This window comes from Hippopotamus amphibius, chromosome 6 (assembly GCF_030028045.1).
Source record: "Hippopotamus amphibius kiboko isolate mHipAmp2 chromosome 6, mHipAmp2.hap2, whole genome shotgun sequence".
NCBI lineage: Eukaryota > Metazoa > Chordata > Mammalia > Artiodactyla > Hippopotamidae > Hippopotamus > Hippopotamus amphibius.
The window spans coordinates 134,423,360-134,451,306 of record NC_080191.1 but is presented as its reverse complement, the minus strand read 5'-3'; the positions used below and the strand labels follow the sequence as shown (position 1 = coordinate 134,451,306).

At 37.3% G+C, this 27,947-nt stretch overlaps 1 protein-coding gene across 4 annotated transcripts; it reads left to right on the top strand.

Moving 5' to 3' along the window:
- Positions 1-2,454: 2,454 nt before the first annotated feature.
- SLC33A1 (solute carrier family 33 member 1) lies at positions 2,455-27,811 on the top strand. Of its 4 annotated transcripts, XM_057739137.1 has the most exons (7): positions 2,463-3,749; positions 16,123-16,313; positions 21,447-21,631; positions 21,923-22,040; positions 24,618-24,833; positions 25,963-26,158; positions 27,505-27,811. In XM_057739137.1, the coding sequence occupies exons 1-6, from the start codon at positions 2,975-2,977 to the stop codon at positions 26,128-26,130; spliced, it is 1,653 nt and encodes a 550-aa protein (XP_057595120.1). In that variant the 5' UTR covers positions 2,463-2,974; the 3' UTR covers positions 26,131-26,158; positions 27,505-27,811. The 4 variants fall into 4 exon arrangements, with proteins under 4 accessions (XP_057595122.1, XP_057595121.1, XP_057595120.1 ...); XM_057739136.1 differs by lacking the exon at positions 27,505-27,811 and having other exon boundaries at positions 25,963-27,002; XM_057739138.1 differs by lacking the exons at positions 24,618-24,833; positions 27,505-27,811 and having other exon boundaries at positions 2,461-3,749; positions 25,963-27,002.
- The last annotated feature ends 136 nt before the right edge of the window (positions 27,812-27,947 follow it).

Here is a 27,947-nt window from a genome sequence, read left to right as displayed (position 1 = left end):
AATCTCCTTTCCTTGAGTGTAGACTGGACTTAGTGACTTGCTTCTGATGAATGGAATATGGTGGAGGTTAAAATTAATAATAATAAAGTGACAGTATGTGACTTTTGAGATTGTGTCATAAAAGCATTGTAACTTCTTCCTTGCTCTTAGATCACCTGCTCTGGAGGAAGCCAACTGCCATGTTGGAAAACTACCGAATTAGCTCTACAGGGAGCCTCACACGGCAGGGAACTGAGGCATCCTTCCAATAGCCATGTGAGTGTGCCATCTTGGAAGTGGATTCTCCAGCCCCAGCCAAGCTTTCAGATACAGAAGCCCCAGCTGACATCTCACTGCAACCTCATGAGAGACACCAAGCCACAACCAAGCTAGCACCACCCAGCTAAGCCATTTCTGAATTTTAACCAGAAACTGTGAGATAAAATGTTTGCTCTTTTAAAATGCTAAGTTTTTTGTTTTTTGTTTTTATAAAATTTATTTGGCTGCATTGGGTTTTAGTTGTGGCATGCGGGCTCAGGAGTTGAGCAGTTGTGGCGCATGGGCTTCAGTAGCCCCGCAGCATGTAGGATCTTAGTTCCTTGATCAGGGATCAAGCCTGAGTCCCCTGCATTGGAAGGCAGATTCTTAATCACTGGACCACCAGGGAAGTCCCTTAAGGCGCTGAGTTTTGAAGTAATATGTTACTCAGCAATAGATAATGAGTATAATCAGGAAAGATTAAGATTTATTTTTTGAAAGGCACATCTAGGAATTTAGAAAAAAATCTTACAAGCATCAGACAGAAAGAACAAGCTACTTACAAGAAAAACAAAATAACATGAATATTTCTTATCAGTAATAGCAGAAGCTGGAAGTCAACAACTACAATTTTTGGACAAGCAAAGATTCAATTTACCTATACGTTCTATTTTTAAAAATAATGGAAGAAATTCTCTAACCATATAAAAATTGAATAGAATTTAATCATGACTATACCAAGATCTTACCAGCAAGATAAAATGCACACACACACAGCTATTTTGCAATATTTAAATCTAAATGGATGCTGACAATAGGAATGAGAATTTGTAATATGTTATAAAATTAGTCGAGATACAATTTTCACTTAAATACTTACATAGCTTAATAGTAAATTTTCTATTACATAATTTATCATTCAGCATTTACTTGTAACTCACTATGCATATGTACTTACAAAAAAATCTCAGCAAGTGCATAGACCTTTGATGCCCACAAATGGAACTTCTAAGAACTACCATCCCTGCAAAAACTTTGCTGAAACGTTGCCTAATGTTAGTTTTCAGAAATGTACTATTTGTATAGTTTGGTTTCCTGTGTAAGCTCTAGGTTACATTTAATAAGTGTGTCACTTTTTGTATTCAAATTTTAAAGTCCATCTTCAGGAAGCCAATCTTTTTTTTCTGAATAATTTTGAGATGAACAGTTATTTCAACATTTGTATTTGGAAAAGGGCAGCAATAACATGTTTTACCTCTTAAATGGTGTGAGGTTTAGTATGTTTAACTTTAATTATAGTTTTGTTTGTTTGCTTGTTTTGTTTTGTTTTTGACCCCGCCGCTCGGCTTGCTTGCCGGATCTTAGTTCGCCCACGAGAGACTGAACCCAGACTGCCGCAGTGACAGCGCCAAGCCCTAACCCTGGACCGCCAGGGAACTCCCTAACTTTAATTACAGGTTTTAAGTTTTTGTTTTTAGTATTTAATTACCCAATGGAAAGCAACATATGTACAGATATGTGTGTGTATATATATATATGTAACTCACACGTGTGTACATGAAACAAAATTTTAATACTTAGCTTACAAGACCTTTTACAGTAGCTCAAAAATAGAGGGATGTAAAGAGTCTTATCATTCCAATCTACCCAGTGTAACTAGTTAGTTACCCAGACACCAGTTCCCCTACACGTATTCCACCACTTCGGGAAAACGGACCACCTAGCCCCTCTTGAGCAGTTTCACTCATTCCTTGAAAAATAAGACACTGTAAGGGCCGCACTTCACCTCTTACCCAGGCTTTTACCCTTTTGGGGGCACAAAGCGCCCCCACCTGCTGTTAAGGAAATTCCGTAAACTTCAATCCCCCTACTCTCGGTTTCTGCCCGCCCTCGAAAGCAGGAGCATCACAAAATTCTTACTGGAGTTTGGGCAATGCACACCGCCAGCCTACGGACAAGCCCTTCATACACTCGCCTGGGCTTCAGAGGTTGTACCGTATTAACCTTAGGCAGGCCCAGCTGAAGCCTCCCTCCGTCACGTGGCCGCAGGGGCCCAATGACCGAGGCCCACGCTTTCCAGACTGCCGCATGCGCTCACAAAGCCGGAGCTCGCGCGCCGCCCCGCCCCGGCCGCACGGTGCGCTCGCGTTAATCCTCCCATGAGGTCCCTGCCGCTGGGGCTGCGGGTTCCTACCGAGCATTGTTTCCGAACCCGACCAGGAGAGCGTGTCCAGATTGGCTTGCTCTGGAGGCGGGCTCAGGACTCATTTGAAACTAGGACCACTTCCTGAAGCTCAAGGCAGGAAGTCATCTGGTCTCGCTGGAGTCCCGTGGAGAAAGTGCTGTCTGCCGCCTTGGTGGTGGCGAGAGCCCGCGGTGGGTCGGCGGACTGGCTGTTTGGTCTCGCCACAGCTAGGGGCCCGTTTCCATCGCAGCACCACGGCCCGCTCCTCCAGCCCAGACCCCGGCGCGGCTGCCCGGGGGGCTTCTTCAGGCTCCTTGACGCCGCTCCAAGGGGCACCTATCTGGGCATCGCCTGGGCTTCCAGCCAGGGGACTGGCTCCTGGCTTCAGTACTCCGGGCCACAGTAAGAAGTGCCCTTTTCAACTCGCCCTCTGCCTCCCTCCCTGAGCCATCGAGAGCCTGGTCCAGAGCGACAGCCTTGGACCTGGGACTAGACAGATCCAAGACGCTCAGCCCTGGCCCCCCACAGACGGGGCTCTGCATCGTTTCTGACATGTCACCCACCATCTCCCACAAGGACAACAGTCGGCAACGACGGCCAGGGACTTTCAACCACTCTCTAGATATGATGAGCGGTCCTCTGCCGCCGGGTGCCTGGGATGATAATCATTCAGACTTGGTGGGCGGGGAAGGGGACAAAGAAGCTCTTCTGCGGGATATCGGCGCTAGTGACTTCTCAAAACCCCCACGGAGCTGCCGGGCGGAATTAGGCAGCATTTTGCTGTTGCTCTTTCTTTATGTGCTTCAGGGCATTCCACTGGGCCTGGCGGGAAGCATCCCACTCATTCTGCAGAGCAAAAATGTTAGCTATACAGATCAAGCTTTCTTCAGTTTCGTTTTTTGGCCCTTCAGCCTCAAATTGCTCTGGGCCCCGTTGGTTGATGCGGTTTACTTTAGGAGCTTCGGTCGTCGCAAATCTTGGCTTGTCCCTACACAGTATATACTGGGACTCTTCATGATATATCTCTCCACTCAAGTGGACGATTTGCTCGGAAATACAGATGGCAGAACCCCCGATGTGGTTGTTCTCACTGTGACATTCTTTTTGTTTGAATTCTTGGCAGCTACTCAGGACATCGCTGTGGATGGTTGGGCGTTAACCATGTTATCCCGGGAAAACGTGGGTTATGCTTCTACCTGCAATTCGGTGGGCCAAACAGCTGGTTACTTTTTGGGCAATGTTTTGTTCTTGGCCCTTGAATCTGCCGACTTTTGTAACAAATACTTGCGGCTTCAGCCTCAACCCAGGGGAATCGTTACTCTTTCAGGTAGTGTATTTAATTTATTATGCTGTTAGGTTTATTGTATGTTTACGAATCCTTTCGACAGTGTGTGTGATGTTAGAAGGACCTGTACTGGAAATCATTTTATGGGAGATGATCCGAGGTAAGTTTTCCGTTCTACTAAAGTGAGCTTCATCCAGAATGATTACATTAGAGCAATCATAATTGATCAGTATTCTGAAATGAGCAGGGAAAGGCAACCCATCCAGTAAACATTGTTGTGTCATAGCAAACAAAACCCTGAGGCTAGGAATACCTTGGCACTTGCCTAATAATACTCAGATGGACATTTTTTAAAAGGCTGGCTAGTGTGAAGACGTGAGCCCAGCCTGACTTCAGAATTTTCCTTTTGTCTTTGTTAGACTGAGATTTCTAGCTCCATGTTTTCTGGTCCATTTCTACCCCTAACTCTTATACCAAGAGCCCTCATCTAGCCTTGTGGTGAATGGAACAGGGTTAATTTCATTCAAACATTAATGAGCAGACTAAGTGACAGAGTTCAAAGGGCCTCCTGTGATTAAAACTAAGTCCCGCCCACAAGAACATCTTGTGAGTGTCAGGCTTCGCATGTGGCATTGTTGAATTACAAGATTTCATGAAGTGGGTAAGTAGAGTTACAGAATGCACAAAACACCAGGTGGAAAGGCACTGAAGCAGCGAAGTACAGGAAGGTACAGGACAACACATACAATTTTCAAAGTGCCTGAAGCAGTCATTGTGGGACCTGATTTTGGAAAATGGTGCTGAAAGAAAGGTTGTGACCAAATTAAAGGTTGTTGGCCAAATTCTTTAGTTTCTATGAGTAAGAATTTAAAGTTTATCCTTGTAGGAAATTAGGTGTAAATTCTACAGATTTTCCCCTCTTTCTGCATGAGCACAATGCATGGCCCTGTAAGGCTTTCTGGTGTTTTATTTTCTTTTTTAACGTTCCTAACAACTGAGAAACAGTAGTAAAATTACCAATATCAGGCATGACAAACACTGGGAATGTATTAGAATTCTTTATTCTGGTAGCGATGGTGAGTTTCGGTGATTGCCTTTTGGCGTTTAAACAGCTAACTGTTCCCTCTGTTCCTAGTAGGGGGCTCCCAGTAGGGTGAATGTCAGGGCAAGGTGTGTGGTGAGGGACGTGTAAGGATTATATCATACTATTCAGGGAACGGAGGAAGGGATTCACTACTGTATTACTGAAATCGTATACACCCCTACACACCCCTACCCCCTATAAGTGACCCCCTTTCCACTTCCTCAAACTGCTAGTGAGCTACTACTACTGACGAGATAATAGTTACACGTTTTCTCAGTTAGTTTAAGGCCAAAAATGGTTGAGAGATATTGCTTTGCACCTGGACAGATTTGTCTCTGAGTGTTCTGGGGTCCCACTCCTGCTCTATGGATAATTCTCTGCGTAGAAATACTTTGTGAAAGCATCATATCAGCACCTTGTTGCATTTTAAGTGTCATGCTTTTCCTTTTCTACTGGGACTGTTCATATCGCCAAAAAGGGCTAATAGAATGATGGGTTACTTAATGTGGAAAAGTCTTGGTATAGAAATCAAAATTGAAAAGACTATGGAAACTAAATTACCACGTAAATTAGGGCTTTCTCATAAGTATGATAAAGGAGTAATTAATAAAATATCATTCCAGAGCATGTTATTATCCATTCAGGAGCCATTATAACTGTATCCTCCCTCAGCCACAACTCTTCTCCTGTGGGAAGATCAAAACTGAGCCACTGGATTTTTATTTACACTGATTTACTATTTTGAATAGCTGTTTATCCTGGAATTTGAACTTTGTTCCCCAGGAAGTTGTAAAAATAGCTTACTTTTTATGAGAAATTTTTATATCTGTAGTGTATTGCTGTTTTGGGTTCAAACATTTTAATAAGTTAAGAGTTGAAGAGTTCCTGCATTTTCATTCTCCTTTGTATGACTGTACATATCACATTTATAGTTTGTTTTGTTTGTTTGCTTTTGGAACTTGGTATAACTAAGAATAACAGTGGCTTTGAGGAATTTAGGGAGCACAGAGAGAATCATGAAGCAAATAACAGTTGCTTAGGTAATGAAAGAAGAGGCAAACACTGAGGCAGATGTTTACAAAATGGGAAGATTAAAAAGAGACATTAAAAAAAAAGAGGCATAATTTTTTTTTAAATTCTGAAACATGTTCTGTGATTATTTATTTTGAGTTACAGATACATAGAGATAGAATATATTGAGAAAGAACAGTTTTTGCTGTCTAGAAAGCAGTAATCTAGATAGTAAATTTAGAACAGGAAGGATAGGATGAAAATAGAATCCCTTGGAAAGAAAACCTTGATTATGCTGAGATTGGCTTTTGTTTGTTTTTTGTTTTTTAAAATTAATTTCTTTATTGGCTGTGTTGGGTCTCTTGCTGTGCGTGGGCTTTCTCTAGTTGCAGAGAAAGGGGGCTACTCTTCATTGCGGTGCACAGGCTTCTCATTGCGGTGGCTTCTCTTGTTGCGGAGCTTCAATAGCTGTGGCTTGTGGGCTCTGGAGCGCAGGCTCAGTAGTTGTGGCGCACGGGCTTAGTAGCTCCGCGGCATGTGGGATCTTCCCAGACCAGGGCTCAAACCTGTGTCCCCTGCATTGGCAGGTGGATTCTTAACCACTGGGCCACCAGGGAAGCCCAGGATTGGCTTTTTGGTAACTTTGGGGATACAGGACAGTCTTTAACTCAGAGGTAGCCTTTTTTTGGTCCTGCCCCCTTGATTTTCAAGAATCTTTAGTAGCAAAAAGAGACAACATTTTAACCTTCAAGAAATGTGAGAGTAACCCAGAAGAACACAGAGATTAGAACATAAAGTTTTATGACTTGAAAAGATCATGTATTTCATTTCCTTCATTCTTATAGATCAGGAAACTCTTAACTGGCTAGTTAGAGGTAGAGATATACCTATAGCTTTGGTTTCCTGACTCTTTATTTGGTGTTTTTCCTCCAGTTGGTAGAAAACTAGGAAAAACTTCAAGAAAAACCTCAAAACCTAAATATAATATGTGCTGATGGTGCTTTTCTACAAGCGAAATTGGCACTCTGACTGCTGATGTCTAAAAAACATCAACATGATACCAGAATGCCGGATACCCAGAAGTGACAGACTAAGGGTTTTTTGGTTGTTGTTATTTTGTTTTTAAAATGACCTACGTCATTCATTTACTCAGCATTGAATGCCTGTTTGGTGCTGGTCATGTGATAGGTGTTAAAATTTGATGAATAAACCCTGGGCGTTCTCTACTTACAAGGAATTTATAGCCTATAGTGGAGGTTTGCTAACCAAAATGATGAGTTGGTGCAGGACTGTAGGTGTTGGAGGGGACAGTGATAACTGAAAAACTCATGCCCTTTTAAAGACAGGTAGCTTCAGCTCCAATAAATTGTTGTCTTGTGGCACTAGGATCCCAGGATTGCTAGATCTTATGGGTATTCAAGAGAAGCTGGAGATTCCTTTTTTATTTCCTAATTTTAAAAACACTTATTAGAATAATAAAATAGGCCCTTAGGCCAGATTCAGCCCTAGAGCTGGTAGTTGAGGCCTGCTTCTCTAGAAGCAAGTGGTAGGGACTTCCCTGGTGGTCCAGTGGTTAAGACTCCACGCTTCCACTGCAGGTGCATGAGTTTGATCCATGATCGGGCAACTAAGATCCTGCATGTGCGGCGTTCAAACCCTGCCCCCCCCCCCCCAAAAAAAAAAAAATAGAAGCAGTGGTAACAATAATGACTAGCAGTGACTGCGATGGGAGCAGTATATTTGGGTTTGGAGATAGGGAGCAGGATAGTCTGATAGTGGAGAAGAGGACCAAACATGTTCGAGTTATGAATCCGTTTGTCTATAGATAGGCCTGCACATGTAGGAGTAAATCAGAGAAAAAAGAAATGATGCTTTGAAAAAACAGGTGCTTAGAGTATGAATGTAATCAAACTAATGATGATAATAGGAAAAACATTATTTTTAAGACATCCATGCTGTGAGAGAGAGAGTGCTGAATTCTGACCACTAGACCACCAGGGAGCCTCATGATATTCAATGCTTTGAATTAGGAAGAGAGCAGGACCATTAGTTCTGACTTAGTGATGGATTTCTTTGTCTTACTTTTTTTTTTTTTAATTAATTAATTTATTGTCTGTGTTGGCTTATTGTTGCTGTGCTCGGGCTTTCTCTAGTTGTGGCAAGTGGGAGCTGCTCTTTATTGTGGTGCGCGGGCTTCTCATTGCGGTGGCTTCTGTTGTTTCAGAGCATGGGCTCTAGAGTGCAGGCTCAGTAGTTGTGGCTCTCAGGCTTTGTTGCTCCGAGGCATGTGGGATCTTCCTAGACCAGGGCTCAAACTTGTGCCGCCTGCATTGGTGGGTGGATTCGTAACCCCTGTGCCATCAGGGAAGCCCTCTTTGTCTTGCTTTCTGCAGCAGTACTCATTAATATATTTTATGTGACTGGAAATGCTATTTAGAATTTCAGCAGAACTAACCCATTTCTAGATAAGTTATTGTTATGTTGGCTGTAGTACATTCTTTAGCATCTAAATCTAGGCTTGAAATATTCCCTTACATTCTCAAAAAATACAATTATAGAGATAGAAAACAAATCAGTAGTTGCTAGGGGTTGGGGGTGAGAAAGTTACTATAAATAAATGGCATGAAGGAGTTTTGGGGGGGTGATGAAACTCTTCTGTATCTTGATTATGGTGATGATTTGAATTTATACATGTGTTAAAATTCATAGAACTGTACACCAAAAAATTGTTTTACTGATCTAGGTGCCCGGGCTTCAGTAGTTGTGGCACATGGGCTCAGTAGTTATGGCTCACAGGCTCTAGAGTGCAGGCTCAGTAGTTGTGGTGCACAGGCTTAGTTGTTCCATGGCATGTGGGATCTTCTGGGACCAGGGCTCGAACCCGTGTCCCCTGCATTGGCAGGCGGATTCTTAACCACTGTGCCACCAGGGAAGTCCCATTATTTTTCATTTTAGTTATTCTGATGTACCCTGCATCTTCATGGGATAGTTTGGAATGCTCACTGTCAACTATTTTATAAAACTCTGAATTCAGCTTTCAGCTTACAGAAAGTGATTTAGGGGTGTAAGGATATATAGGTTGTGCAAAAGCTGAATACAAGGATCTCCTGTCATAGCATCAGAGTAGAGATATATTATATATGTTTAATTAAAGTGGATTTTGTGCTTGGCTTGAACATATTTTAAAAAATGGAAAGAGTGACTCCTTTCCATCTTTTCAGTGATACAGTCCCCAGAGTTAGCATGAGGTGGGAGCGCTAAAGATATTGGCCTCTCAGTTTGAGTCTTGCATTCTGTACTGAGTTTAAATCTGGTGTTTTGGGACAACAGGGGTCTTTATAGTCAGATAGCTGCTTAATCTAGTGCTTGATTGAATAAACCATTTCTTCTATCCCAGAGGAGAACCTGACATTGTTGGAGTTACTGAAGATGTATGTGATCTGAAACATGGCACCTTCGTAAGGGGTTGGGAAAACTAAAGGATTAGGAAGACTTCAAAATTAGCTCTGTATTTAGTCAGTTTTTACATTGCATGCTGTCTTTCAAAAATCTAATCCCCAAATGAGATATGACTATATATTGTATTATAATCAAAACAGCATTTTCTGGGAGTGCTCTTCAACATAGATGTTTCGAGCAAATGCTTGAGGGAGAGATTTGTGACATAGAAGAAAATTCTGTTTCTTACTAAGACAGCTGGTGACCCATGGCCAGATACATAGTATTTTTATTTCAGTTTCTTCCACTGTGAAAGTGAGAGCAGTGGATTGATGATAGGTATATAAAGTTCCTTCATGATCGAATTTGTGAAGTGGAGAAAGCTGTACTGAAAGCAAGATGAAAGGAAGGCCTGACAGTTATTTACAATAGAAACTGAAAGTTTGTTTTCCTGCCACTGACTTCTGAAGGACTAAAGTTCGTTTCTGTAGTGTGAGAGTTAGAGTTAGAACCTGGTCTGAGCCAAGGATGGTTGTATCAGATGGTGCTTCTTAGTTTTTCTACCTTTCCTGTTGGTGGAAGAGAATGAACCTACACCACGAAGGCCTGGGGGCCTGGTCTAAAACCTTGAAAGCTTGACATTTTTTTGTTTTATCTTTAAAACTCTTGGAAATTTTTGCCTTCTCTAATATATGTTTTTCATGAAAATGTTTCTTTCTAAGTTATTGAGTAAATGAACTGTTTAGGAAGATGGACCATTTTTGGTTTGCATACCCTATGGCATTCTACTATATGGAGAGATGGAGGCGGGGGGAGGGGGGGTGCAAGTTACTATTTTAAAGAAGTATTCTCAAGTGTCTATGTTCCAGACTTCATGATTGGAGCTAAAATAAGCACCTTTTTTTTCTCAGGCGTATCTGTTTGATAGGAAGAGAGCCTACCTGCAGTAGGTCTTTCTGAGCATCTGGGTAGTATAATGGAGAACATTCTTCTTTTAGAACCAGATCTGAGTTTGAATCCCACCTCTGGCACTTTCTGGTTTGTGATTCTCTTTCACTGAATATAAAATAGGAATAATAATGCTTGTCTTGGAGAGTGATTTTGAGATTTATTGCACTGTTCTATGTTTTACCTTGGCATAATAGGCACTCAGGTGCTGGCTATTATATTCTTTTTGATTACTGGTGAATTGTTACATGCTCTTAATTTTTGCACTCATTGGAGCATTAGGTAAGATCTAGTAGCTACTTCAGACTAATTACTTTGTCTTATAGGTCTTTGCACAAAATCATGTTTAAGAAACTTGAACATCAGCTTTGACATTTTTTTTAAACTCCGATTCTCTGTCTTTTTTAAATTAAGTTTATTTATTTATGGCTGCGTTGGATCTTCATTGCTGCACGTGGGCTTTCTCTAGTTGCAGCACGCGGGGGCTACTCTTCATTGTGGTGCACAGGCTTCTCATTGCAGTGGCTTCTCTTGTTGCAGAGCATGGGCTCTAGGCGCACGGGCTTCAGTAGCTGTGGCACGAGGGCAGGCTCTAGAGTGCAGGCTCAGTAGTCGTGGTGCACGGGCTTAGTTGCTCCGTGGCATGTGGGATCTTTCCGGGCCAGGGATCAAACCTGTGTCCCCTGCATTGGCAGGAGGATTCTTAACCACTGTGTCACCAGAGAAGTCCAGCTTTGGCATCTTGATCACACACATATACATCACAATGCTTTTGCAGATAAAATACATAAATCAGAATCAACCAAAATGTTAATAGTGAAATATTTAGATTATTCTTGCTATTAATATCTTTACAGTGGCTGGTATATCAGACTATGGATGTTCTGTAGGATCCAAGCAATACTAATAAACAATAGACAATAGTCTAATAATAGTATTAATGTAATTGCGTTCATAAATCTTCTTAATATATTTTCTGACAGTGGCTAAGCCTGTCTTGGAAAGCCTTAGAATGAGGGCTCTGAATGACTTATTGTCACTGCTTCCTTTTTCTTGTATACTGTTATCTTACCCTCAGAGCACAAAGAAATTAGAAGTAATCTTATTTGCAAACAATACTGAAACCTGTTTAACTTGTTCTTAATCTTTTTTCTTTTGGTACTGATATTAAGGAGTTTAAATTCAGATGAAGATTTTGTTTATTAAAATTGGGAGAATAGGGAATTCACTGGTGGTCCAGTGGTTAGGACTCCACGCTTCTACTGCAGGGGGCAGGAGTTCAATCCCTGGTTGTGGAACTAAGATTCTGCAAGCTGCAGAGCAGCCAAAAAAAAGGCGGGGGGGTGGGGTGGGGAGAATATACTAAGGAAATGAAAAATTTTTTTGCTGAAAGTAATATATAACTGAAAAATTTTACTTTTCACTTAACATTTTTATAGAGACCATTAATTGAAATTTCTGTTGACAGTGAAAGTGTTTTTCAGGGTTTTGTAAACAGCCAGTTTAAACCAAATAATGAACAAAAACTTCCTTAGTGAGACTAATATTGTGGATGAAATTCTGTAAACAAGTCGTTATTTGTCAGATTTTACAGATGAAATTAAGAATTTAAAATAATGAACATTAGGACTTCCTTGGTGGTGCAGTGGTTAAGAATCCACCTGCCAATGCAGGGGACTTGCGTTCGAGCCCTGGTCCGGGAACATCCCACATGCCACGGAGCAGCTAAGCCTGTGCACTATGACTGCTGAGCCTGCTCTCTAGAGCCTGCGAGCCACAAATATTGAGCCCACATGCCACAACTGCTGAAGCCCGTGTGCCTAGAGCCCGTGGCTCACAACAAGAGAAGCCACCACAATGAGAAGCCCGTGCACCACAATGAAGAGAAGCCCCTGCTCGCTGCAACTAGAGAAAGCCTGCGCGCAGCAACTAAGACCCAACTCAGCCAATAAATAAATAAATAAATAAATTTACTTATTTAAAAAAAAAAGAACATTAACCTCACTTATAAGAATAATCTTAAATTGTTCATTCCTTTTGAACCAGATTCCAAAACGCTATATTAACATAAACTAGAAATTACGTTATGATGTCATTTTAATGAACTTTAATCATAAGATTTGTATTTATTAGTGCACTTTAAAATGGATACCTTTTGCATTTAGGAACGTTTCCTGTTTTTCTTCTGATATCTAATTACAGATCCTCCTCGACTTTTTTTTTTAATAAATTTATTTATTTGTTGGCTCTGTTGGGTCTTTGTTGCTGCACACAGGTTTTCTCTAGTTGCATTGAGCAGGGGCTACTCTTCGTTGTTGTGCGCAGGCTCCTCATTGCCATGACTTCTCTTGTTGGGGAGCTCAGGCTCTAGGCACGTGGGCTTCAGTAGTTGCGGCACACAGGCTCAATAGTTGTGGCTCAAGGGGGCTCTAGAGTGCAGGCTCAGTAGTTGTGGCACATGGACTTAGTTGCTCCACGGCATGTGGGATCTTCCTTGAGCAGGGATCGAACCTGTGTCCTCTGCATTGGCAGGTGGATTCTTAACCAATATGCCACCTAGGAAGCCCCTCCTCGACTTTTGATGGGCTTATGTTCTGATAAATCCAGCATAAGTTGAAAATATTTTAAGTCAAAAATACGTTTAATACACCTAACCTACCAAACATCATAGCTTAGTCTTGCCTACCTTAAACATGCTCAGAACACTAATATTAGCCCACAGTGAGGCAAAATCATCTACAAGGCCTATTTTTAGTAAAGTGTTGAATATCATGTAATTTATTGAATACTGTACTGAAAGTGAAAAGCACAATGGTTGTCTGGTTACAGGATGGTTGTAAGCTTACCATCATGATCGCATAGCTGACTAGGAGCTGAGCTTTCTGGTGCTGCCCAGCGTCATGACAGAGAATTATACTGAATATCACTAACCTGAGAAAAGATCAAAATTCAGAATTCGAAGTACACTTATACTGAATGCATATCACTTTTCACACCATCATAAAGTTGAAAAATCTCAGGTGAGAACTGCATAAGTCAGGAAACGTCTGTATAAATTTCACATTATGGAGAAAAGAGTTCACCTCAGAATACAAATTTCCATATATGTTTGAAGCAGTTTAGCTTCTTTAATTTGCATAACTTGAATAGCACAGCCATGTTTTTGGTTAGGCTTGTGGAGACTACATAATTAGCCAATTCTAATAGATTCTTTTTTTTTTTTTTTTTTTTTAAGGACTTTTATTGAGATACAGTTAACATACAATAAACTGCATATATTTAGAGCGTACAATTTGGTATCCCAATCTCCCAATTCATTCAACGCTTTTTTAATATGCCTGTAAAAAGTATTTCTTAATGTGGGACCTTTTCTACTTTCTGGCTATTCTTCCCTCACTCTGAATATTTTAAGCAAATAGTTAACTTATTACTCTCTATTTTGTCTTTACCATTACGACTATTTTTCCTATTTCAAAACTTTTTGCAGTTGGTAATTAATATTCACATACATTCTTAACTCAGAAAATGAAAATTGCAGGACTTCCCTGTTAGTGCAATGGTTAAGAATCTGCCTGCCAAGGCAGGGGACATGGGTTCAATCCCTGATCCAGGAAGATCCTATAAGCCTCGGAGCAACTAAGCCCGTATGCCACAACTACTGAGCCCACATACTGCAGCTACTGAAGCCCACGCACCGAGAGCCCGTGCTCTACAACAAGACAAGCCACCGCAATGAGAAGTCCGAGTACTGCAACAAAGAGTCGCTTCTTCTCACTTCAACTAGAGAAAGCTATTTTGAGCCAAGGCTTGAAGTAGACAGTCCAAGCACCCTTCTAAACTATCATCAGTTTTGTCAACAGCTGTTATCTTCAGCTTCTTCAAGGTATCACTGAGATTATCCATGTTCCTCCCAGAGGGTGAGGAGCCGGCAGGGCGAGGCGAAGGTCTTCGGTGCGGGCGGCGCGGCGCTGTGTCCTCCCTCTACCTCTGTCTCTCCCGCAGCCAGGGAGGGACCCGCGGGGGTCGGCCGCCGGGGAGGAGCAGCTGCTGCTGCTGCTGCTGCTGCTGCTGCTGCTGCTCTCTAATAGATTCTTAATTCAACATTAATTAAAAAAAATATTTATATAGGCAGTGTTAAATAGTGGAAGGAGTATGAAACCCAAATTCAGAAGATTTAGGTTCAAGTTCTGCCTCAATAATTTGACCTTTGGCAAAGGTTTAAATATTCTGAGCTTTCCTTGTCTCTGCATAATAATAATGCCTGCTTTGCCTATCTCACCTGTTTACTACAAAAATCAAATGAAATAACATATCAGAAAGGAACATTTAAATACTAAGGTGAATTTGGTCTATACATGAGTGAAGTTGATCTAAATAAATGATGCTATCTGTCTCAATCATAAATGAGGTTTAAGCCGTAGTGATCACCTTCACTTAGAACAGCAGCAGAGCAAGACTGAATACAAAGGAAAAACCCTGACTCAAGAATGGTCTACCTTTTTTCAGAAAAAGGTAGTTAGGCTTCATGAATAATTAGTTATGCTGCATGAACAATAAAATAAAAAACAAACAAAATTGAATATAGTTTTAGAATATTAGAGCTAGAAAACATCTGGGATTTTCTACGCAAGTCCTCTTAACAGATGAAGAAACTGAGGGTTATCCGTGAAGTTTTTTTTTTTTTTCCTTATAAATGTTATTAGAATAATAAAAAAATAATACATACAGATAACCATATGATACACACACAGGAATTTAAAGGTAAATTTTATATGTTTCAATATGAAACAAAGTACATATCTCATGGAGATATATTTCTAGAAACACCATGAAACAATAGAGTAATAGTCTTGAAAATGAAAAGTATAGGACCATTTTATAGGAATTACTAAATAATAAAAGGTTCAGCTCCATTACATGTAGCATAAAATACAGGTATTGGAGAAAGTTTTATAGAGACAAAATAAGATGCATTTCTCAGGGTGGTTAAGGAGACAGGTTTTGAAATTAGTTGTATGAGACACTGCCTTAGAATGTAACTTCAGGCAATGTAATCTCTCTTAGCCTGTTTCTTCATCTGAAAATTGGGGCTAGTAATAACTTCATCTCTTGTGTTATTGTAGTAAAGGGAATGATATATGTAAAATGCTTAGCACATTTATGGCACATGGTATGCACTCAAGAAATGGTGCCTCTATGATTACTATTATTTTTAGCTGTTATGCACAATGTTCCAGAACATTATTCACTCCCTGCACTTAATTTGTTTGAAATAATGGCTAATGGCCCAGCTATCTTTCACTGAAAAAACCCAAAGAGTACTCTTCATGTGTCTTTTTTTTGTGCATCTACAAGTATGAGAAAATTACTTATGTTATCACAGTATTGAAAGAGAAGGTTATTCTTAAACAGATTGAAAACAAAGTTTAAAATCAAAAGGCAGAAAATCTAATGTAAATGATCATCTCTTGTCTAATTTGTCAGAATTTAATAAAGAACCGAAATGAAAATCTAATGTAAATGATCATCTCTTGTCTAATTTGTCAGAATTTAATAAAGAACCGAAATGGTTTAGGTGCCTAAGAAGTATGACTGATGGATCTTTTGGGATATGAAAATCATCTGCCCTTAAGCAGTTTTCTTGAATAAAATGGCATAGTAGATTTTTATTTCATTCAACCCACTAAACCTTTTCCTTTTTCCTTGTTAAGTATCACTGTCTATTCTGGATCTGTGTAATGTATGTTTAACAGAGACAGGACTGTCTTGTTCATTTGCTATGCTTGGTCTGGTGCCTTGAACATGACAAGCCTTATGTGTTAATTTTTTTAACAGATTTTAGTTGAGAAAAAGTTGTGTACAAAATTATTTAGTATCAATGAAGATATGTTATTTCAAAGGTTAATTATAGATTTAAAACATTTTTAATTTCAGATTTCCTTTTCTTCTGGGGAACTGTATTTTTGATAACAACAACTTTAGTTGCCCTTCTGAAAAAAGAAAACAAGGAAATGTCAGTAGGAAAAGAAGAAACCCAAGGGATCACAGATACGTACAAGCTGCTTTTTGCAATTATAAAAATGCCCGCAGTTCTGACATTTTGCCTTCTGATTCTAACTGCAAAGGTAAGAGGTTTATAAATAAAGCAAATTCCCCATCCTGTTACAATTACCAATATCATGGAATATTTCCGTTGCCTTTTCATAAGACCCTTACCACTAATATTAGAATTTAACAGTAAAAACTAATATACTTTATTAAATGTGTTTTAAAAGGTGTGATGATATCAAATCAAACATAATTTCAAAGTAAGGTAAATGTCTTAGGATCTTGAAAAAAATTATGCCAATTTGAAGTACTTCTAATAAATGTGTGGTTTTTTTTTTCTTCTTAAATGTGTGTTTTTAAATGAATGATATTAGTACTTGAAATGGAAATGAATGCCTTGAAAAAATAATAGCTCTCTACTATTAGAATAAGTATATACTTAATCTCAGAAGTATTAAAAATTTACTTAGAGTGTAATTTACAAAGATATGAAAGTGTATGAGTATTAGAAGTCCATTTAAAAATCAATTGAATTATTTTAAAATGTTAGAAGGAAATATGCTATTAAATAAAAAGGGGGTTTGGTGACTTTTTAAGGATTTCTGTATGTTTTCTGTATTAAGATGTCTTAATTTTACAGTTCTAAAACATTTTAAAGAGATTATGCTAGAAGAAAGGTAAGTATATTTTGTTGTAGTGAACTATTGCTAGTGTTGGAATTAATATTCCTAAAATATAAAATCAGTTATAGGATTTTCATATTGTATGCTTAAATCTAGCTACATAAACCCCTTTCACAGCTATCTTTTGATAACCCTAAAGTAAAAATTATAGCCTCATTGTTTTGAAATAGTGACTTTTTCCTCCTCTCTAGTGATAGGGAGGGTTAAATTTTTAGGAAATTTTAGGAAGGTTTAAACTTAAGGTTCAACTTTAGAAAATGCTGAAAGGAAGATAATAGTATTATCTAATTACATCGTTTAGAGATAACCATTGGTAATATTTTTGGTATATTTCCCTCGAGCCTCCTTTTTTTCCGTATGTACGTATGTGCGTGCATGCACATGTATGTACATAAACTTGACATATATAATTACAGGTAACACATTAACTATAATCAAGAATTAATGTATTTATATACACACAAATACTTTAAAAGTAGAATTGGATCATACTGTATATATTTTTTAATCTTGTCTTCTTTTTCCATATTCCTGTATCATTAAATATTTGATAATATACTTTTTAATAGCTATCAATTGTCACAGTATGTAAATTTGCCATAATTTACTCATTTTTCTATTGTTGTATATTTAATTTGCCATGTGTTTTAATTATAAAAATGCACTAGTGAATATTTTTGTGTGTAACTCTTTGGTGTTCTGAATATTTCCTTCCAATAGATTCCTAAGTGAACAATTAAAGGGTCAGTGAATATGACTGTTAAGTTGCTTTCTAAAAGATTTTTATAATAATTTATACTGTCACCAGCAATGCATAAGGAGTTTCTTCAGATACAGAGTCTAGAATCCCATGTTCCCCCTTGAAAGTAAACTTCACCAAAAGTAACATCTCTCCTAACTTTTAACACCATGGATTAGTTTTCCCTGCTTTCGAGTTTTATATAAATGGAATATCCAATGTGTATTCTTATGTCTAGCTCTTGCACTCTTTCATTCAACATTGTATTTGTATAATTCATACATGTCGTTATTTATAGCAATAGTTTGTTCCACTCATTGTTTATAATATTCCATTGTATGAATATGCCACAATTTATTTATGCATTCTATCAGCAGAGGTATAGGTTATTTCTACTTTTGGACTATTTTTTTTTTAATTAAAAATTTATTTTGGCTGCGTTGGGTCTTTGTTGCCTCGCATGGGCTTTCTCTAGTTGTGTTGAGTGGGAGCTACTCTTCGTTGTGGTATGCTGGCTTCTCAGTGCAGTGGCTCTCTTGTTTCAGAGCACCGGCTCTAGGCGCCTGGGCTTAGTGGTTGTGGCACATGAGCTTAGTTACTTCGCAGCATGTGGGATCTTCCTGGACCAGGGATCGAACCCATGTCCCCTGCATTGGCAGGCAGATTCTTAACCACTGCACCACCAGGGAAGTCCCTGGACTATTATTAATAATGCTTCTACGAATGTGCATGTACATTACTTTTGGTGAACATAGGTGAATATTTCTGATGGGTAAATACCTGGGAGTAGAATTGCTGGTCCATAAGAAATGCATAGTATATACTGTCAAACAGTTTTCCAAAGTGATTGTTCCAATTTTCTCTACCACTAGCACTGTAAGAGAGTTCTAATCACTACACACCCTTGAAACCACATATATTGTCTTTTCAATTTTAGACTTTCTTGTGGGTATGTAGTGGTATGTCATTATAGTTATAATTTGCATTTCCCTGATGACTAAAGAAGTTGAGCATCTTTTCATATGATTATTGGTCATTTGAATATCCAGAGTTGCCCTTCTCTTTAAAGTTGTAGAATTTTTATTTTTTATATATACTGAATGTTTTGGTTAGGTATGTGTATTACAGCTATCTCCTATGCTACTTTTAAGACAGTCTAAATGTTGAAGTCAGTTTGTATATCTAATTTTTACAAAGGAGTGTGTGAAGTATAAGTGAAATTCTTTTTCATTTGTGGAATTTGCTCTTTGGCTTCATTCTGAGAAGTTAAAGTATTTAAAGTAATATTTATCATTAAAAAAATTTTTTATGTATATTTTCACACCTACTGAAAATTTACTTGTATAGTTGAATGTCCATATATATTTATCCAATTTCTTTGTTAACATTTAGCTCCACTTTCTTTAATCTGTAAATTGTGCTGTTTTGCATATTTCTTATGAAGTATTTGAGAGTATTTTGCACATATCATGCCCCTTTATCCATAAATACCTTTAGTATATATCTCCTAAAAACAAGGACTTTTTCTTATAAAGCCACAACTTAATCAAAAGTCAGGAAACTTAAATTGATACAATACTGTTTTGTACTCACAGTCCACATCCAGATTTCACCAGTTGTCCCTGAAGCAACCTTTTTAACTTTGTTTTTTCCTGGTCAGGGATCTAATTCAGGATTGCACATTGCATTAATTAATTAATTTATTTATTACTATATTTCTGTCTTTATTTAATTTTATTTATTTATTTATTATTTTTGGGGGGGGTACACCAAGTTCAATCATCTGTTTTTATACACATATCCCCGTATTCCCTCCCTCCCTCGACTCCCCCCCACCCTCCCCGTCCCAGTCCTCTAAGGCATCATCCATCCTCGAGTTGAACTCCCTTTGTTATACAGCAACTTCCCACTGGCTATTTTACAGTTGGTAGTATATATATGTCTATGCTACTCTCTCACTTCGTCTTAGCTTCCCCTTCACCCCCCCGCCCCCCAAACCTCAAGTTCTCCAGTCCATTCTCTGTATCTGCATCCTAGTTCTTGTCTTGTCACTGAGTACATCAGTACCATTTTTAGATTCTGTATATGTGAGTTAGCATACAATATTTGTCTTTCTCTTTCTGACTTACTTCACTCTGTATGACAGACTCTAGGTCTATCCACCTCATTACATATAGCTCCATCCCATCCCTCTTTATAGCTGAGTAATATTCCATTGTATATATATATGTCACATCTTCTTTATCCATTCATTTGTTGATGGGCATTTAGGTTGCTTCCATGTCCTGGCTATTGTAAATAGTGCTGCAATAAACATTATGGTACATGTTTCTTTTGGAATTATGGTTTTCTTTGGTATATGCCCAGAAGTGGGATTACTGGATCATATGGTAGTTCTATTTGTAGGTTTTGAAGGAACCTCCAAACTGTTTTCCATAGTGGCTGTACCAACTTGCATTCCCACCAACAGTGCAGGAGAGTTCCCTTTTCTCCACACCCTCTCCAACATTTGTTGTTTTCAGATTTTGTGATGATGGCCATTCTGGTCGGTGTGAGTTGATACCTCATTGTGGCTTTGACTTGCGTTTCTCTGATGATTAGTGATGTTGAGTGTCTTTTCACGCACGTTGCATTTAGTTAGTATGAACTTTTCTTTGTCCTTCATGACCTGGACTTTTTTTAAAAAAAAATTTATTATTTTATTTTATTGGCATGTAGTTAATTTACAATGTTGTGTTAATTTCAGGTGTACAACAAAGTGATTCAGTTATATATATACATATATTTTTTCTTTTTTAGATTCTTTTCTCTTATAGGTTATCACAGAATATTGAGTAGAGTTCCTTGTGCTATATAGTAGGTCCTTGTTGGTTATCTATCTTATATATAGTAGTGTGTGGTGACCTGGACACTTTTAAAGAAGACAGACCAATTATTCTATACAATGGCCTTCCATTTATGTTTGTCTAATATGTCTTCATGTTTAGGTTCAGGCTATGTATATATGTCAGAAATATCACAGAAATAATACTGTGACATCTTCAGGGAATTATATCAGGAGCCATATCATGTTCCTTTATCCATTAATTATTGTTGTTAACCTTGATTATGTGGTTAATCCATTGCAAAGTTACTATTTTTCCTTTTGTAATTAAAAACTAATTTATGGGGAAATACTTTGAGACTATCTAAATATTTTATTTCACCTCAGACTTTTACCCACTACTTTCAGTATTCTTACTATTTTTGTTGTTGTTTTTAAGAATTAATCTAACTATACCTTTTCTTACCTCTCATTTAACTCAACCTCTTAGATATGATGTTTTCTCAGAATTACTTTTGAAAAGCTAAATGACATTTGGAAATTTTGTTGTCAGTCAGAAATCATAAAAAATGTGTATGGTATGTGGCAATAATGCTTCATTTTAACCAGATTTGTTTGGAGTCATAGGCTTTTCTTTAAACTTAAAATATACAAATCAGTAGGTTTGGACTTGGACACTGTTTATTGTAAGAGATAGAACTTTTTGAAATGGAAATTTAGTTGTAATTGAAATTGCAGTTCCTAAGAGGGCTGAATTTTTACTTGTTTTCATATTGTTAGTAGACCATAAGGGCAAAGTGTGCCTCCATAACTTGATTGTTGTACCAGATATAATAATATGATACTTACTTGTAACTGGCATGGGTCAATAATGTGATTGAGGTTCTTAAATTACTTATATTTGCTTGGAGGAAAATATTTCATAAATCACAAATTAAAATATTTTTTTGTTTTTATATTGCAGATTGGTTTTTCAGCAGCAGATGCAGTAACAGGACTGAAATTGGTAGAAGAGGGAGTACCCAAAGAACATTTAGCCTTATTGGCAGTTCCAATGGTTCCTTTGCAAATAATATTGCCTCTGATTATCAGCAGATATACTGCAGGTCCCCAGCCACTAAACATATTTTACAAAGCCATGCCCTACAGGTAAAAATGAAGTGAAACCTTACTAAATAAGAGAGGTTAAATGAGGACCAGTCATCAGTATCTCTAATATCTGTGTATAGATATATGGAGTGTATAGAGTATGTATGGAGAAAGACTTGAAAAATATCTTTAACTTCGTGATCATTTATATGCACTTTTACCTCTTTTTAACTTCCTAACAGGTTTTAGATACAGGCTTCTTTCATATGGTAGGCATACAGATTTCTGTTTTTGTTATTGTTTTTTAACTGAAAATGGAAGTCAGCTCTCCCTTTCTTTCTTTTTCTATAGATTATTGCTTGGATTAGAATATGCTCTACTGGTTTGGTGGACTCCTAAAGTAGAACATCAAGGGGGATTCCCTATATATTACTATATTGTAGTGCTGCTGAGTTATGCATTACATCAGGTAAGCTTGCCATGGTTTTTCCCAGGAAGTAAATTGTCCTATGTAAAATAAAGAAGTTCTACAGTTGCCTTAAAATAGTGATAATAAACTTTAAGATTTAAGCACGAATCTGGTGCTGAAGAACTTATTTGACAGTGAACTTTAAACCTTGTGGATTTTATTTTAGTTTTAAATTTAAAAAATTTTTTAATTTTTAAAATAAATTTATTTATTTATTTGTTTATTGACTGCGTTGGGTCTTTGTTGCTGTGCACAGACTTTCTCTAGTTGAGGTTAGTGGGGGACTACTCTTTGTTGTGGTGTGTGGGCTTCACATTGTGGTGGCTTCTCTTGTTGCGGAGCACGGGCTCTAGGAGAACAGGCTTCAGTAGTTGTGGCACATGGGCTCAGTAGTTGCAGCTTGCAGGCTCTAGAGCACAGGCTCAGTAGTTGTGGCACACAGGCTTAGTTGCTCCACAGCATGTGATGAGATCTTCCTGGCCCACAGATGATCTCCTGCACTGGCAGGCGGGCTCTTAACCACTGCACCACCAGGGAAGTCCTGATTTTATTTTGATGAGTTTCATTCATGGAAAGAGAGTTCCTTCTTCATTCACTTCATTTTTTTTTCTTTCATTAATTCAACAAGTATTTGTTACATTTCAGAATTTATTCCAAAGTTAGGAAATCTATCCTTGCCAAGTATCCCTCATTTCATCCCTAGATTTGGGTTCTTTCCTTTTTCTAGTCCTGATATTTTTTTTTTATCTGAACATATTGAGAAATAATGACAACTTCTAGGTTATAGGTCCCAGGTCTTTGGTTTACATTCTGTAGTAAAAAAATATTTTTTTCTTTTTTCTTATTTATTGGGTTTTTTTGTGTGTGTCTGTGTGGGATCTTAGTTCCCCAACCTGGGATTGAACCCAGGCCCTCAGCAGTGAAAATATGGAGTCATAACCACTGGACTGCCAGGGAATTACCTGTATTAAAAATTTTGACTTACTCTTTGTGGTTTTGGAAGCTTCGTGTTAATCTGCTTTTCTTTCTTTATTAAATGTGTTTATAACGCCGAAAAGAAGTGATCTCCACTTTTCCGTAGTCTCACCCAAGCTGCTGTTGCAGAATGAGCTTTTTTTTTTCTTTCTGGAAATAAGTGGTTCAAATAAATGGCAGATGCCCAGCAGTAACCTTTGGGACTCAATTGCAATTATTGCTAATTTGTGTTTCAGAGTTACTTTGGATTTTTATGTAGTACCTAGTTTAAACTCTTTGAAAATTATATTTACCAACTCCTCACTTTGTTTTTAACTGAAACCTAAAAATATGGCTACCAGGTAATCTCAATAATTTTTTGCATACAGTTTTATCATTTAGGAGAATTCTGTAGTGGATCATGTCTGACTAGCTGTATGTAAAAATATTGAGGCTAAGGTGTCAAATATAATTTTTTTCTGTTTTGCACATACTTAGTTAATGCTAGGTGCCAAATTGAAGTTAAAAGGAGTACTTTAGCTTAGTAATGCTTCACTTTTTGTGTAAGTAAAGAAAAATATGATGTAGTTGTCCAAAAATCATTTGTTGGGCTTTGAATTTCATTAGAGATTTTTCCAAAGTGTAGTCATCAAAACTCAGATGCTTTGTGGTAAAAAAGTTACAAGGCCAAGTTAATTTTAGAAATGGTACATAACATAACCCCTCTTTATGTAGCATCTTAATCATTCCTTCATCAAATATTAAGTGAATACACCTACTCCATGCTTGGAAGCATTCTAAGTACTAAAATAAAACAGTGAATAAATCATGCCAGAATCCCAGCTCTTAAGGAGTTTATATTCTAAAGGCTTTCAGAAGGCCTATAGTCTAATTTGTGTAACTTAGTGTCTCTCAGTCTTATTTGACTTTGGAACTCCCTTTACTATGAACATCCAATGGAACAGTATTCAAAGGAATTCTATTTCAGAAACATGGTTTGTTTTCATGTTCCTAAATGAAGGGTTAATTCCTGCCTCTTAATTACTTTTTGCCTCCCAAGGAGATTTTTCTCTTCAGTTTGTGACATAAATTCTGAATTACATATTCATATTCCCTTTGAATATTTGAGTGCTTACATGTATAATATGTATATACATATAAACATACACACATATGATATATTTAGGTTATAGTATAAATATGGTGTTTTGCTTATTACTAAATGCATCCTTCAGTGCCACCTCATCTGTCATTCTCATTTGAGCTTTCTTTGACTACTTGTGATAGAATTAATCTCCCATTTATTTAGGCCCTGATAGCATGATGTGTGCACTTCTTTTTATAGTACTTACTACATTTCAGCATAATTATTTATTCCCTAGTTTCCCAGCTTAGAATAAATTCTTTAAGGGCACAGTGAGATTGTGTCTTATTCATCTTTGTGTTGCCATGACCAGACTTAAAGCCTGGCCTGTAGAAGGGGCTCAATAAATATTTGTTGACTAGAGTTTAATAAGGGTCATGGAAATTAATTTTTAGGTTCATGCTTTCAGTGTTCTTAATTTAGACCGTAGCTTTTTAAAGTCTAATTGTATTGAAGATGTTTTATATTTTCCCTGATAGGTTACATTATATAGCATGTATGTTTCTATAATGGCTTTCAATGCGAAAGTTAGTGATCCACTTATTGGAGGAACATATATGACCCTTTTAAATACTGTGTCCAACCTGGGAGGAAACTGGCCTTCTACAGTAGCTCTTTGGCTGGTGGATCCCCTCACAGTGAAAGAGTGTGTGGGAGCATCAAATCAGAATTGCCGAACACCTGATGCTGTTGAGGTAAGTATGTTGCAATTTTATATAACATTAAGCTAATATTAAGATATTAATTTCCTCCTTTTTTACCTCTAGAAGTACTACATCTTTTTAAAATCGTAGCTGCCCATAGTTTCTAATAGTTTTTCTTTCCCATCATAACTGATGATATAACACACTCAAATCAGTAAGCAAAACTCACTTGAAGTTGTTTCTCAGCAGGGGAGGAGCAATCTTTCTCTCCTTCACCTTGTGTACCATTGTCCTATACAATAGTTATTTAATAAATGCATGATTAATAGCTAAGTTTTATAATGATAGAAGAAGGGAAATTCCATTGGCTATGCATATAGAAAAATGGAGCGAAAACTGAATGGTTAGTAGTTTGTTGATAAATTGTTTCAAAGTAACATTAGCCCACTACTAGAGTAAATTCATTGGAAATTTCCTCACATTTCTAAATATGAAAAGCTGTGTCTTGGAAATGAATATTGTTTACAGCTAGAGCTGAAAATTGTTTTTAATACTGGTTGTAGCATTAGAGAGATTAAGATAACATTAATTTGTTCTGTCATTTGCAGTGAATGAAATGTTTTAACAACAACAACAAAATACACACACACACACACACACACACACACATAAATAGTTTGTGTCCCATAAATCTTATTGGGAAATTAACTGTTGCCTGAATTTTTTTTTAAACTTTTATTTTTGTTATTTATTTATTTATTGGCTGCATTGGATCTTCATTGCTGCACACGGGCTTTCTCTAGTTGTGGCGAGCAGTGGCTACTCTTCGTTGTGGTGCTTGGGTTTCTTATCGTGGTGGCTTCTCTTGTTGTGGAGCACAGGCTCTAGGCATGTGGGCTTCAATAGTTGCAGTGCATGGGCTCAGTAGTTGTGGCTCGCAGGCTCAGCAGTTGTGACACACGGGCTTAGTTGCTCTGCGGCATGGGATCTTACCAGACCAGGTATTGAGCCCATTTCACCTGCATTGGCAGGCAGATTCTTAACCACTGTGCAACCAGGGAAACCCAAAAATATATTTTGATTAATCCTTTAAGTCACAAAGTAGAAACATGTAAATTGCTGAATACTTTCATTTTGAAATTGTGGAGTATTTATTGATACTATAATTTTATTTTTACAGCTTTGCAAAAAACTTGGTGGCTCATGTGTTACAGCACTGGATGGTTACTATGTGGAGTCCATTATTTGTGTTTTTATTGGATTTGGTTGGTGGTTCTTTCTTGGTCCAAAACTTAAAAAGTTACAGGATGAAGGACCATCTTCATGGAAGTGCAAAAGAAGCAAATAATGTATTCACTACTGGACATTCTAGAAAGGTAACTCTAGTTTAGTTTTAACTCAGAGAGTTATGATAATCAGTGTATAGGAGTATAAAATATTATTTTAAACAGGAAATTATTAATATAAAATGCCAAATGGTTAAAAATATAGAGACCTCTGTATATTTAAATATACTTTCCCTTGCCTTGTCAATGTATTTACAGTTTACTTAAGGTCAGGAAATTGGTACTAAAACAACTTTTCTGGTCTTGTTATTTGATTTATATCTTTTTAATTTACTGACCAAAGCATGTTTTAAGCTGCAATGCAGTAGTCATGGGTGGTAACCATGCAGTCAAGTATTGTTATCAGTACCTATCATTGAGCTATACTAAAATGTTTGGTAAAATACATTAAATGGAACAGAGCTTGATATTAAGGTACTAACTACAACTAGTTTGGCCTTGTTGGCAGTTAAATCTTATTTTGAATTGCAGATTGGTTAAATTTTATGTGAAATTTGCTGAGAAGAGAATGTAAACTACTGAAATAACATTTTAGTTGTTATTTTTCTGACCATAACCACATTGTGCTAATGAATCTGTGTTAAAAACTATTTTAAATGTATTTCCTGTTTTTGTAAGCATTAGATTTATAAAAAGATTATTCAAACTATTTTTTATAAAATGAAAGCTATGACTTTTAATTTATTGATTCCCCTCCCCACTCCCCCATTTTGGAAGATATTTTCATTCCTTGTTAACTTTTACCCTAAAGCTTACGTGTGTTTTTTGTCATAAGTGCTTCATGGCACATGGACAGCTCACAGGGGGATCAAATTTAACGTTGTATGTATGTTCATGGCAAAGTTTTGACAATAAAAATTAAACATTTTTCTTCAAGTAGTTTTTTTTCTTATTGAGAGAAAAAAAAACTTACAATCTAAGTAAAATTTAAATGAATAATAGTGTAATTTTAGAAACCAGTGTTTTGAAGACAGAGACAAAGACATTTTGTGCCTTTGACAAATTATGTGTTGGAAAAAGGTTTCTTAAGTAAGCACTTTACTAAGGAGAAAATATCTCACAATTACTTTATACCAAATCAGGTACTACTTTTCCACTTATTAAAACACAACCTTCTGTTTGTAAGCTATAGTTTCCCGGGGAGAATTGCTATTCCAGGAGAATTAAGCTTTTGAGTAGTTTAGCAATTTCCAACGTATTATGTATACCTGGTAATAAGGTTCTTTGCATATTTTGTGTTGTATGATACTCTGACTCTTTAGAGATTACATAAATCCTTCAAAAGTTAGAAGAAAAGAGATATTAAGTTGACTCTAATAATTATCTTTATGTGAAAATATATACTAATGTTTGATTTTGTTAATTTTATAACATAGGTTGAATTTTAGAGTGGGGTTTTTATAAGTAATGGAGGATAAAATGGGTGGGAGAAAATGGCACTCAGCATCTGAAGAAAGATAGAGGCAGTGGCTTCTAGAACTCGTGAATTGCCATTGGAAAGCCTGTGTTGGGCATCGATGTCAGATCCTGAAGAATCACCTGGAAAATCATCCTAGAGACACACCAAACCATAGTCTACAGTGCTTTGTCACATGAGTTGTCTGTTGTCATGTATTATAATCAAAATGTTTACTTGAATAAAGAAAACCCACTAACTCTCATATGTGAAATGTAGTTTGATTTTTAACGTTTGGATTAAGGAGCTCACATTGCCATAATTACTTTTATTTTTTCCCCATATTATTACAGATTGTATATACTTTTAAACATACTTTAAGTTTACAAATCATTAATGACTTGAAGTTTTTTTTTAATTAAT